The sequence below is a fragment of the Danio aesculapii genome, chromosome 9 (genome assembly GCF_903798145.1).
Source record: "Danio aesculapii chromosome 9, fDanAes4.1, whole genome shotgun sequence".
Lineage (NCBI taxonomy): Eukaryota > Metazoa > Chordata > Actinopteri > Cypriniformes > Danionidae > Danio > Danio aesculapii.
The window spans coordinates 20527708-20542035 of record NC_079443.1 but is presented as its reverse complement, the minus strand read 5'-3'; the positions used below and the strand labels follow the sequence as shown (position 1 = coordinate 20542035).

At 35.7% G+C, this 14328-nt stretch overlaps 1 protein-coding gene across 2 annotated transcripts in view; it reads right to left on the bottom strand.

The window, feature by feature from the left end:
* itgav (integrin, alpha V) overlaps window positions 1-14328 on the bottom strand; it is a 57642-nt gene that overhangs the window by 12018 nt on the left and 31296 nt on the right. For both annotated transcript variants that reach the window (XM_056465180.1, XM_056465181.1), the window contains exons 16-22: window positions 14131-14186; window positions 7686-7840; window positions 6872-7009; window positions 4215-4282; window positions 3951-4098; window positions 692-784; window positions 490-569 (exon numbers count right to left, since the gene is read on the bottom strand). In XM_056465180.1, coding sequence (XP_056321155.1) covers window positions 490-569; window positions 692-784; window positions 3951-4098; window positions 4215-4282; window positions 6872-7009; window positions 7686-7840; window positions 14131-14186 — 738 coding nt within the window. The remainder of the gene's footprint in view (window positions 1-489; window positions 570-691; window positions 785-3950; window positions 4099-4214; window positions 4283-6871; window positions 7010-7685; window positions 7841-14130; window positions 14187-14328) is intronic.

The following is a 14328-nucleotide window of genomic DNA, read 5'->3' as shown; positions in this document are numbered from 1 at the left end:
TCCTTTTACTGGACTTTGAATGTCTATGAACCATTGCTGTCTATGGAGGATGAGAGAGTTCTTTGATTTAATCTAAAATTTCTTAATTTGTATTCTGAAGATTCACAAGATTGGACCAAAAGGATGAGTGATTAAAAACAGAATAAAAATTTTTGGGGCGAACTAAAGCTTTAAAGTAAACATGGATGTGAGAAACACACAACAGACTGAAAGCAAAGCAGGATGTTCTCACACAGAGACAAACTGCAGTTCCCTGTAATTAACACTTAAAAACATAAATCACCTCCAGTCAGTGGGACACTTCAGGAATAGAAGTGAACACAGTCTGAAGTTTGATTGATTTAAATAAAATATAAAAAGACAGGAAGTGAATATATGTCTGCAAACATCTTGTCGTCTTTGAAAAACCTTTTATTAATTAGCACCACCAAAAGCAAAGCAATAGTCTGCTGTAATAATTTACTGTTGTGATAGCATTCATTAAAATACCTCTGAATCTGCAATCCAAACTTGACTTCTGTGTCCTGTTCGGAGAGCTGGTGCACGCTGAAGCGCAATCCTGCTACTATCTGCACAAACAACACAATTTACCATAAATTGCTAATGTTGGTTACAGAGGATAGAAATATAATAAAGATAAATAACATTAGGTACAGAGGACTATGCAGATATTTAGATTGGAAATGCTGACCTTAGTTCCTCCTTTCATCGGGTTACCAAGATCACACACAACCACTCTGGTCTGATTGTCTTTCTTGAAAGCACAGGACAGTCTGGACAACGTCTGAAATACAAAAAAGACATACAAACCCTTACACAATCTTAAAATTATTTCACTTCAAACACACACAAACAAATGCTCGTAAATGTAGTGGTTGCATGATTTGATCAAGTTTTTGTGGGACCTCTTTTATGCTCACCAAGTCTGCATTTGTTTGATCAAAAATACAGTAAACACAATGTAACTTACATTCAAAATTAGAATTAAGTCATTTTTTCCTGGCTTGGGTCAATTTGAATTTTCAGCAGTTATTACTTTAATTTGCATGATGACTTGATAAAACATTTGCTATTGTTATAGACATGCTAAATAATAATAATAATAATAATAATAATAATAATAATAATAATAATAATAATAATAATAATAATAATAATAATAATAATTTAAAAAAGATATGCTGCTTTATTTTTTCTAAAAACATTGTTTTCTATAGATTATGAAATTAATAGAAAGGTCAAGAGGACAACATGTATTTGAAATAAATATTTTATAACATTTTAGCACTCTTATTAACTGTGGAATTATAGAAATTTGTATAAAAGTTTACTAAAACTAAACTTTGAATAGTAATTGATGTGTATGTATCCACACATACACGCATTCATATAGACATAGTGCATTTTTTCACAAGATGTAATTTATTTAGTTATGTCAATTATTAATATCGGTGATGCAGCGGCGCAGTGGGTAGCATGCTCGCCTCACAGCAAGAAGGTCGCTGGTTCGAGCCTCAGCTGGGTCAGTTGGCGTTTCTGTGTGGAGTTTGCATGTTTTCCCTGTGTTCGCGTGGGTTTCTTCCGGGTGCTCCAGTTTCCCCCACAAGTCCAAAGACATGCGGTACAGGTGTATGTGTGTGAATGAGCATGTATGGACGTTCCCCAGTGATGGGTTGCAGCTGCAAGGGCATCCGCGGCGTAAAACGTGCTGGATAAGTTGGTGGTTCATTCCGCTGTGGCGACCCCGGATTAATAAACGGACTAACTCGAAAAGAAATTGAATAAATGAATGATTATTATCAGTTATTATATCCTATATCAAATTTATAACATTTGTCAAATTTATAACATTTGTAAAATGATAAATATCTTCATAAGATTCACTTATAATCTAATCAATTAATCCTTCTTAAATAAAATTATAGTTTTTTATTATTATTATTATTATTATTATTATTATGGCTCAGGTTTTCCAGAATATATCTGCGAAGTTTCAACTTCTATAACATAATATAAATGTCCATTTTAGCACTGAAGAAAAACAGTGTTTTCTTGTGTGTCTCTCTTTAAATGCAAAAGAGCTACGGAACCACACTGTATTACAGAAAAGGAGGGAACATTAACAAATTTTGCATTGGATACTCTAGCAAAAAAATTTAAATAAAAAATAATTTTAATCTGGGATGTTGTTATGTTTTTTCTGCCAAAAGAAAACTAAGTGCATTCAAGTAGCCAAAAGTTGTTAACAGTCAAGTTTGTAATGTAGGATGCGCACAAATTACCATTGGCAAGACTAAGTCTAGTAATTATTTCCTATAAATAATGTTCATTTTGTAGCCTTTCTTAAATATTTGCAAATAATATGGATTATCAGACATATTTGGACAAGCAAATCCCTTTGTAGTGAGCGAGAGATACTATGAAAATGTTGTGTAAACACTGCTTTGTTTTAGGGCTGTGCAATTAATCGAAAATTTGATTATGAAAAACCATTAATCAAGATGAAACGACTATTGCATCATATTCCGCCCCCTTTCCAATAGTACACATTTGTTGCTCTGCAAAGCTCAGTTTCACGTGAAAATGACTAAAAGCATGTGCTGTAATGTAACGTTCGCAGCATGGGATGCGCATCGTTCATTGATGTACATTCGAATCATTCATGTTTTTAAAAGCGCGTTCGGTCTCATTCGCACACTGTGCCCTCAGCTGAGCAGAGCACACACATATAAAGTCAGCTTTTTAATTTCAATCATTTTAATGCGAGCGCTTTAATGGTCAAAACGCGTTGTTTAGTGATTATTCATATTAACCCTCATTAGTGTAATAAACGAGTTGAGAATCAAAAGACATGTGAAAGAGAAACCATTAAAATGATAGCGAACAATATTTCTGCTGCTGACTGTTTTTATCATTATTAATTAAACAACAAAAGGAGAAAATCCCTAACTGCTCTTGACTGAAGGACTTTTGTAGCTAAAGTGTTTTTCTTACAGTTAAGATGTTTAAAGCATATTTTTATTCTACTGCATTTATTTCCCTTTCCTTTGCAGGGGGAAAAATAACTGTATATATGCAGTTGAAGTCAGAATTATTAGCCCTCCTGAATTATTAGAGACCCTTTTTCCCCCAAATTTCTGTTTAACGGAGAGAAGATTTTTTTTTTCAACCTAGTTTTAAACATAATAGTTTTATTAACTAATTTCTAATAACTGATTTTTTTTTATCTTTGCTATGATGACAGTAAATAATATTTGACTGGATATTTTTCAAAATACAAGCATTCAGATTCAAAGTGTGATTCAAAGGCTTAATTAGGGTAATTAGGCAAGTGATAGTATAACAGTGGTTTCTTCTGCAGACAATAAAAAACATATTGCTTAAGGGGGCTAATAATACTGACCTTAAAATAGGTTTCAAAATATTTAAACCTGCTTTCATTCTAGCCAAAATAAAACAAATCAGACTTTCTCCAGAAGAAAAAATATTATAGGAAATACTGTTAAAATTCCTGAATCTGTTAAACATCATTTGGGAAATATTTATAAAAAATATATATAATTCACAGAAGGGCAAACTATTTTGACTTAAACTGATTATCTTTTTGAATAATTGTGATTACAATTATGACCAAAATAATCGTGATTATGATTTTTTCCATAATCGAGCAGCACTACTTTGTTTATGGTTTGTATATGTTCAGCACAAGTTCCAGTTTCCCTTGACAATACAAATACTGCAATCTGCAGGTACGAAAAGATACACAGGCACAGAATGTATGGGCTCCTTTCAATCAGCTGTTAGATTTGTTAACACACAACTTTTTGTTCCAGATGGGACCAGACCCAACCGACATGAAGGTGTGATTAAAGCCAGTACAACCCTTTAAAAGCTCCAAACCTCATTACAGGAGCTCACACTTTAATAGTTGCACTGGGTTCACTGCTCACCTCACTGTTACGCACGACCGCAGTAAAATCAGCCTGGGACGGAAGGGTAACGATCAGGTCAGCCTCGTACGCCCCTTCTCCTCCATTTTCTGCTGTGACCTCCAGGGTCAGTGGGTTGTCGTCACCTATGTAGATCTCGTTCTGATCACTGGTGCAAAAAAAAAAAAAGAACATCAACTGGACAGACGCACATAGAGATCATCTCCAGCTTACACCAACTGATAATACACTGGAATTTAAGGCTCAGATGAACATCTGACTCACCTCACAACAGACAGTTTTAAGTCTGGCTTGCAGATATTGTCCTCGCCACAATCCAGGAGTATATGCGCCTGGAAAATCCCAAGACATCATGGGAAAAATTAAAACTTGTTTCTATTTTTATGCAATGCTTTTTTTAAATCAGAATGCAATATTTTATCTTCTGAGTGACTGCTGTACTATTTATTTAATGCAGGGTTCACACGCTTTCTTTTTTCTCCAATGAGAAAAAAGAAAGGTTTTCCAGCTGTTTGTGATAACTCCATAATAAATAGCTAAAACAATTCAAACTGATTAACTTGAGCCCAATTTAGGCCAATCTGCAAATCATTTCCTCCACTGAAGAGACTGAAGTACACTTTTTTCACAATGAAAATAACGTAGAGGCTCTATATTAAAATCTTCTCCAGACTTAGAAAACATCATTTAAAATCATCTACTATTTCCAGTGGTCTGTGTGAATCCTCATAGTATTAAAAAGAAATGTAACAACATTGTTAGAAGCCTGAAAGTCATTAATCAGATTTGAACTCTACCATGGCAGCCATTCACGCTGTGTAAACCTCATTCATCTATTATATCGTCATCCTTTGCTGCAGACACTGAAATCTTTCTGGAGTATATGAGCAAACACAGCAGAGTGCTAATTCACTATCATTTAAAAGCTTTAAGTTGTTAAAAATTATAATTTTTTTTTAAAGAAATTAACATGTTTTATCTGCAAGGATGCACAGGACTGTTTAAAAGTGAATAACTAAGGGGATAGTTTACTCAAAACAGAAAACACACTCAAGTGCTTCAAAACTTTTATGAATTTATTTTGTCTGCTGAACTCAAAAGATACTCTGGAGAATGCTGGAAAAAAGCAGCCATTGACATCCATAGTAGGAACAGAAATACTAGTAATAACAGTGGGGGAAAAACATTATTTCCCCAACATTCAGGATATATTGCTTTGTGTTCCACAGAAGAAAAAAAACCTCAAAAGTATTTGGAACAAGTAGAGGAGTAAACCGGAATTGTCATTTTTCAGTGGGCTTTTAGATTTCTATTGCCAATAAATGCAGTTCATTCCATAAAAAATGAAATTGATTAAAAAAATACTTTTTTCTTAAGCAGCAAATAAGCATATTGGACTGATTTCTGAAGACTGAAGTAATAATGCTGACAATTCAGCAGTCAGAGGAATACATGTAAATATAAATTAAATTTAGTAAAAATATTAAATAAAAATAAATAAATTTTCATTATGCACGAATGAAATGGCGCAAGTTGAGCGTTTTGCACGATTGATGCGCTTAATGCGCGTATCGCGTGTCTTGCATGAATTGTTTGAGTTCGAAAATCTGAACTTCAGCGTACATTCCCGCCGCGTTAACCAAACAGGAGCTTGCTCTTGTGGGGGCGTGATTATGACGTAGCACCGGTTGTTGGTGTCCCAGGGGAAAATTCTCCTGCCGATACCGGACAACAGTTCATCAAATTGGGCTAGGCTCAGTCAGAAGCACAGCTGAAAGCTTCCATCATCCAGGTATAGTTTCTGGAGGAGTTTATGAACTCATAGAGCTGGGTGCACCTCTAAAAAGGATCTAGTTGGACACTCAGACACGGCTCTGAACGAATCTACGCTGTTTTTAAGCCTTCATAAAGCAAATAAACATAGCCATTTTCTCAATAAAATCTATGTTAGCCATTCAGCAACAAAGCTAGAGTCACCGGGCAGACAGAAGCGCTGCCCATGACATGAATCTGCATCTGTTGTGAAGTGAATTTGACGTGCAAATGAAGCAAGTAAACTCTAAATGTTCAAGCGTCTATTTACGCGCGAATAGCACGATTTATATGCGCTTGCCGCGTCTGGTGTTTTTAGATTTTTTGTTTTCTGTAATGTGGATAAAATTTGCTCAAAATGAAAATGATTAGGCCTATATATATATATATATATATATATATATATATATATATATATATATTTTTTTTTTTTTTTTTTTTTTTTTTGTTTTGTTTTTTTTTTTTTTTGTTTTTTTTTTTTTTACAGAGCGATAACTGCAGACCAGGGAGGTGCATTCAGTGCATTCAGTGAATTTTTTCTACACTGTACTTATCATATGTGCAACAGGTAACAATTTACAATTAAACATATAACAATCTAATAGCTATTGCAAGTACAGCACAGCTATCACAGCAAAATTGAGAGATTTAAATGGACATATTACACATATCAACATGCAACATTTCTTCATTCTATAGGCTATACACTAACTGCATATCATAGCTTACCCTGATAAACATGCAAATGTATATTATTATATACTGTACGCGAAATAAAAGTTTGTGTGTGAGAGAGAAATGAACAGAAACGCGTGCATTTATTTATAATTGCTAGGAACAGCTATGCAAACTGAGACATAATGTAGCCTATTTTGAGGTTTTGCCTATAGTGGCGGTTGATCAAAAGAATCGTGTCGGTTTTAACATATAAAAAAATATACGTAGCTAATTTATAATAAGATTAAATTATCATTTTTTTATTAGCCACACGCTATTCTGTGTGCGTTATTTATGACCCAGATGTGTATCCAAAAACACAAAATGCTTAAACATCAAGCACGAATATGCAGAGCTCCAGTAAGCAGAGGTCTAAGGTAGAAAAGTTGTACCTGCTTGGTGATGTTTGTCGGAGCAGACTGGTCAAGGATGGGCAAGAGGCCGGTTTTATCTGCAGCTGATTTGTAATCCAAACTGTACTCCATAAAAACAGAGATGGGTGTGATCTTATCCCTGAATTCTGAGTCATCCTGTTAAAAGAGAGAGAGAGAGAGAGAGAGAGAGAGAGAGAGAGAGAGAGAGAGAGAGAGAGGAGAGAGAGAGAGAGAGAGAGAGAGAGAGAGAGAGAGAGAGAGAGAGAGAGAGAGAGAGAGAGAGAGAGGAGAGAGAGAGAGAGAGAGAGAGAGAGAGAGAGAGAGAGAGAGAGAGAGAGAGAGAGAGAGAGAGAGAGAGAGAGAAAGGAAAGTGGACAGAGAGAGTAACGGGGCCTCTGTGTCAATGAGCTCAAGCCTGGGGAATTTCAGTCTAGCTTACAAGCTCTACAACATGCTCTTTTATGTCCAGGAAAGAGAGCTTTGGCTTTCCAGGTCGAATCCTTCTTAAGCTCTGTAACACATTGTTCCTTTTTTGAAAACAAAATAACGGCATATCCCGATGCCAAACATCTGGGCTATCTGCCACCACGGCTATAAACACATATTTGATGACATAAAGGCATCAGCACTTCTTCGGCTGGCCAAGTAAAGCAAAATACACAAAACATTTCACCGACCAGTACTGCACTGACCAGCAGAAGTGAAAAGACTTGCATTCCTGTATGCTTACAGATGAAGCAAGATGTCAGGAATGCAATAGGTTCGATGTCCTGTAAAATCGAATCCACTTCAAAAATGTTTCGTTTGCATAAACGTGAAAGGATTCGCTTACTATTAAATAAGCCTGAAGCTCCTCGCAGGCCGGCCCCTGGTTGTTGTTGACGGTCATGTTCTTTGAATAATGAGACATCTTGTTGTAGAGGAACAGCACCCGTTTGATGGCTCCTTTGTGCTTGAGGCGGTCCAGGGTCAAATCCACTTGGAAAACTGTGAATGAAATCAGCCTCATCACAACTCAGTCTGATCCGCCTTTTTCCCCCATTTTCAATTATAATAAAGTTAGAGAAGAAGAAAAAAAAACAGATCGTAATAAAAGAAGCAATAAATTCAGAAGGAATGAGGGAGTTATTTACATTCTTCACATAACAGAGCTCCTCCTTTAAAAGAGAGCGAAGCGATTTAAAGGATATGAGCAAGTGAAATATAAGCTGCAAATGAACTGTTTAGAACACAGGCAGTCAACCCTTAAACCTTCAAAGGCTGTGACAGCACAGAATCCCTGAACCTAAAGGTAAAATACTTCATGTTTACAGTCGGCCTGGAGTAAATTAGGGTTAACTGTCTTGTTCAAAAAACAAAATGATTATAGCTCTTACTATATGGAGTTTCACTACTGACCTCCTAGTGACAAGCATAGGGACATAAATATGGCTGACCTTAAAAAGTAATTTAAATGTAAAGTGTCTGATTATGGTTTTTCAGATATGACCTTTTATGTAGTGTGTAATTAGCCATTTATTAACGTAGAAGGAGCCCATGTATTAATATTAAAGTGCAAGTTAAATGGCTCATTGGCTTCTCATTATTATGGGACCTATCATAGCAGAGTACACTGCTGGAAAGGAGTGGTTTAGAAAGACCAGATCCTTGAACACACCATTTCAGACACTGTGTGAAAAGAAGCAATACTGCAATGTGTATAACTACTGTTAAAGTCCACATGAACCGGAAGTTGCGACCTTTTTTTTCGTATTGTGACACAGCTCCTAGAGAAACGGAATATTAAATGAGTAAACAGTGGGCGTGGCTTGTGTTGTCTACTGCGAGAAGGCATTTCATTCAGAAAGATGGGGAAAAGGGTTTGGGGAGAGTTGTTACAACCTCACCATTTCTGTTTGTTGTCTGACAGTTGGAGCAGCGTGGTTAAATATGTTAGTCTTTGCGTAATCTGAAGGTATATATAATCTTACAATTTAACTGACTTTTACTGTAGTATTTAATATGGGAAAACATTGATAAAAAAGTTATTAGAAAATTAAACAATAAATACTATTAAATCACTTGAGTAAAATATTAATATAGTGTTATACATTTATTACATGTAAAAAGATTTTTATTACATATAAAGATGTATTATTGCCTATTTTAACTTGCTATTATTTGCTTCATTATAAATGAATCCATTATATAAATGAAACCTGCCCAATTTAAATCGTTCAGCAAGGCCAGCAAACGAGTATCTGCTATGTTGACTCTGACATAATAATGACTGATCATCTATGATGACTGATTGAAAACTGTTCAGTCTATTATATTGAATGGCGATGGGAAACAATGCTCCCCATCCGTCTCGATCGCAATATTTGTGAAATAGTAAACACTATTGGTCATTGTGTACAATATTTATTAACAATATATATACAATTATATTGATGACAATGTTCGAGAAGACGTTAATAACATTAACATCCGTCGTAACATCATATGGTTTGCCTAGATCGTGTGTGCTGAATTGTGTGTGCCTGTACCGTGTGTGGTTCTGCGGTCCTGCAGCTGAATATTATTGCACGCAACAAGCCAGAATGAAAACAAAGGAACCGCCATGTTATAAATACACAGCCGAGAGATTACTGCGGAATTAAATATACATATAATAACGAGCCATGGTCGACCAGGGCTCAAACAAACCTTGTCATCGTCTTGATGAACAGACACAAAGCCAAGAAGAGCAGATTTTACCCTGTGCCCCGTAGTTTTTACGAGCCAGTCTGAAGTGTGAGCGGTTTCATGCGTCTATATCTGAAATAACAAACTTCTAGTGCTGATGATAATAACGTAAGCTTGATTATTGATGTGCTTTTGAAACCCGATCCTGTCAGAAACTGACAAACGCAAGAGTGACACGCAAAATGAAGAAGAAGCCGGAAAAAAGGAGCACATTATTTTTCAGCAAACGTGAACAAACTTCCATGTTTAACTATTATTATCATCACCTTTTGGACTATTATGAACTCGGAATTATGGAATTACTCTCCAACAGAGGCTACATGTGCTGCTGAGTATTAAAGACACAGATGAGAGCTTTGCACTGACTGTGGGCTATATGTCGTGTTGTTTTTGAACCTAAAGGACTAAATTTATGCAGTGTGCAGTTTTTCTGTAATTGGCAAAATATCAGAGACTGTAAGGGGCTGTATGTGTTCATATATGTTCATTTATTTATTTTATATAATTACAGACGTTACAGTAGGCTATTTCGCAGTCATTGATCTGCAGTTATAATCAACTCATGTTCATAGAAAAGTTATTAATAAACATTTATACAGAAGTATTTATGGGTACAAAGCATCTGTTTTGTGAGAAGTGCTTCTCATATGATATGTGAACGACCTGTACAGTTTTCCTGTAGACATTTTCTCGAGCGAAAATGACATTGAATGAAACTTTCTGTCGTACACCACGCCCACCAAAAGAGTACCATTGGTAGGCTTTTAGCAGTGGAAACGAAAGCCTGATAAAGGTGACCCGTACCGTACTGTACCAGTCAGTCTAAACGAGCCATAAACTCGGAAGAAACAAAACTTGAAATAATAAATTACGTGGTTGTCGTCAGTGACAGGCTTCAGCCACTATTTAAACTCGTCTTTCTCCAACCAGGAGTACGCAAACTTACATTTTCTCACATCAACTTCCCATGTTTGTCGCAAATTACGTGACATCACCCGGGCGGAGGCTTATTTGGAGTCAAACACCTAGAACAACGCAAAATTTAAGGCCTAGTAAAAACACGATTAAGACTTTTTAATACCTTTTAAGGGCCTTCATTTTCTCATAATTAATTTATCAACTTTTAACACGTTTTAAGACCCCGCGGACACCCTGCTTTTGAATTCCTACAAACTGAAATGACTTTCTTTTTCCTGCACAACGCAAAAATAAGTATTTGAAAGAACTTTGGGTCTTAAACTCCCCACTGGCTTGCACATATCTTGTTCAATGTTCTACTAAAGACAGTAAGTGAAAAGTTTGAAAAGACAGAAGGAAGAGTAAATAACGACAATGTTAATTCATGGTAGAACTATACTCCTGTAAAAGATAGTTCTGATTACCACACCGATGTGTAACACTTATACTCACTATTCAAATACTAGGTCTGCCTAGTCATAATGAAGTAAATATTTGGACTAGTGGCTATATATATTATCATACTGCTTTACCCAAAAGCAATCCCACATTCCATGTACAAGCTAAAACAATATTGAAAGAAGTCTGCTATGCTGCATTTGCTTGATCAGAATACAAACAATTTTAAACTATTGCTATATGTTTTTTTATAAATGTAATACATTTCAAAATATATTTTTTCCCTGCAGCATTAGTTAACGCTGGTTAATAATTTACTAACAAACACTGAACAGTGACATCATAGTATTTATTCATCTTTGTTAAAGCACACATGAAATCAAAACTAACATTATTATAGATTTTGTCAGCTCACATTGCTAGTTTTGTGGTGAACAATGTGTGCATGTCATTAATAGGGATGCAACGATTATAGATTTTGGTTGTACAATTGTAGTTTGAGGACTAATCACAGTTTCACAGTTATCACGATTATTATGCATTCAATAACTTCAAAACACTACTAGTTTACTCATAAACATTTGATTTCAGTTATTTATCATTTAATAAATTCAATTAATGCTGATCCTACTGGTTCATTTAAAGATACTTTCTTGACATAGGATCAATGGGATAACATTTTAGCCCAGGCGCATTCCTCTAGACATGGTTTGATGCAGTGCAAAATATTATTTAGAGCTCACTTGACCAATGCTCAGTTGGCTAATTTCTTTCCAGATATGAGACCTGTCCACAGTTGGCCACCTTTTGGTCGGGTGTTTTTAATACATTCAATAAAGCCTTTAAAAACAATATATTGGAAACAATTAATAAAGCACAAAATAATAATAAAAGAACAAACAATAGTCCATTTCTCTTTGCACATACAATTAAGTGAAAAAAAGTTTTTGGCATTTAAACACAAGTAATAATTTTACAATGAAAATAAATCACATTAATTATACAATGAATACATAAAAATATGAAAAAAAAAAATATATATATATATATATATATATATATATATATATATTTGTCTAATGTAAATCTAAGCATCATATTAGCCAAGTATTTCCCTTTTAAGTGACCAAATATAGTCAAAGGCTGCTGAACCTCTATCTGAAAGGCATTTGATCAACTAAATTACAAAATTGTTTGGTATTTTCCTTTTGTATTTTTGTTTTCTCTTTGGACTAAAAATGTGTATGTACATAGGACACATGAAATGGTTAATCTGTGTCATGTGATCGTGGTGGAGGGTCATGTTATGTGGAGGGTTTATATTAATCACTTGTTCATTCACAGTCAGCGAGAGGACGTAAAAGGGGATGGGGAAATATCAAGGTACGTTTTGGAACATTGGAACAACTTTTTGCCTTGTTTATGATTTTATTTATTGTTTGTGTCATGAATTATGTCTCTGGTTTAGACTTTCAGCTTTTACTCAATATACCTCTTTCAGTGTATATTCCATACAAATTTGAAGCTGACTGGTCAGTTTTCACAGTGCGCTCGTGCCATTCTTTCAACTAGGTGCGGCTGGAAAACATGAGCACGTCGCATCGATGCCAATATCCGCGCAAGCCGCACACCTCTATTGGAAATAACGAACTTGCGTGCAAAAGACAGAATATGTGAACAGGCCTTAGTTAATAGCCTCAGCCATATTTAAAATCAGCCTTTAATCCAGTGTGCCTGCATATTGTGTACAAGCACGGAACTTTAAACTTGTGCACATTTGGCATAAAGCTGCTGTCACACTGCACTTGTCTCCCCATAGACTTGCGTTCACACACACACGAATGCATCAGACTGGAAACGCAAGCTCGAGCAACAAGCTTGGCAGTTTGCTGTGTTGTAAAGTTCAAGCTTAGTGAAGCTCTGACCTGCAAAATCACATCACTTGACTGCGTGAGACCAAATGAGGATCAAAACATGACCTCATGAAATTTAAAATATGGACCAATCGCTCGCTTTTTTAAATGTGTAATCTTCTTATTTAATCCTGCCCCTTTTCACAGTGCTGTACTACAGAATTTTCGTAAACTCAAACTTGAGTGTGAACGCAGCTTAACTGTTTAGTTGCAGCAGTTGTGTTCTGTGCAGAAACACAGTGTTAAGAAGCCTTTACGATTAATTACCTATGATGAATTAAAGCACGGTTAATAGTGAAATCAGTTAATCGTTGCATCACTAAATTTGTCATTAAGAAAAAAAAAATTTGTAACCTTTAATCAAAATCTGGAAATGCACTTCCTGTTTGTTTTCAGTTCAATTCTCTAATTCTCTGAACAGAAATGGTGAAGAGGAGGAATCTGTTATAATAACTCTCCTAAAACCTTTTCCCCAAATTATTTGGAATGAAATACCTACTTTATACATCCAATCAGCTCGCAGTAGAAAAAGCAAGCCATGCCCACTGTTTTCTCATTTTATATTCCATTTCCCTAGGAACTTCGTCACATCATGAAAAAAAAAAAACTGTTGCAACTTCCGGTTCATGCAGACCTTAATGGTTGTTAATAAACATACAACCCTTCATTGATATTTTTTGTTAACTAATGATAATCAACATTAACTAATGATAAAAGAATTATGGATTTTAACAATGATTTAGCAACTGTAGAACTATGATTAATAAATGCGTTACCGGCGTTTATTCTTAGTAAATACATAAATGAAACCTTATTATAATATGTGACCGATATTTTATTTAAAACAAATCTATTTCTGACTGTATACACACATCCGTACCTTAAGCTTGCACAACAGCAGCCATTAGCTCAAGCAGAGCATAGGAGAACTTCAAAGCGCACAGAGAAATAATGAATTGGCATCAGGGTCTGTGGTCTATGAACAGTGGGCTGTGGGTCTGGTAGCCATTACACCCCAGACTGTGAGATCCATGTGAAGGCTTTTGTGAGCGCCGGACGCTGGGCTTTTTAACGGCTCTACCGTACGTCCGGCTCCAAACACACTGATGCCTGACACGTCGAGCTCTAGTTTACCCCCGCAGCGGTGCTCATAACACACACCGCAACAGCATGGCTCCCTTTACAGCTGCCATGTGCTCCTACTACTTGCCATAATAGGTTCCATTTCCCTAAATATTGTAAGTTGCGATCATTTGCATATATAAAGAAATAAGTACTTACGAAGGGAAGATGGCGCTCCCTTGCCACTAGCCTTGAGACAGTACTTCACAGTGAAACTAAGAGAAGGAATTGAGAGCATCATTACATTAACACAATTCTACTCTATACACTACCTGACAAAAGTCTAGTCGTCGATAATAGTTGTAAGAGCAACAAATAACGACTTCTAGTTGACGATTTGAAAAAGTAGCAGAATGT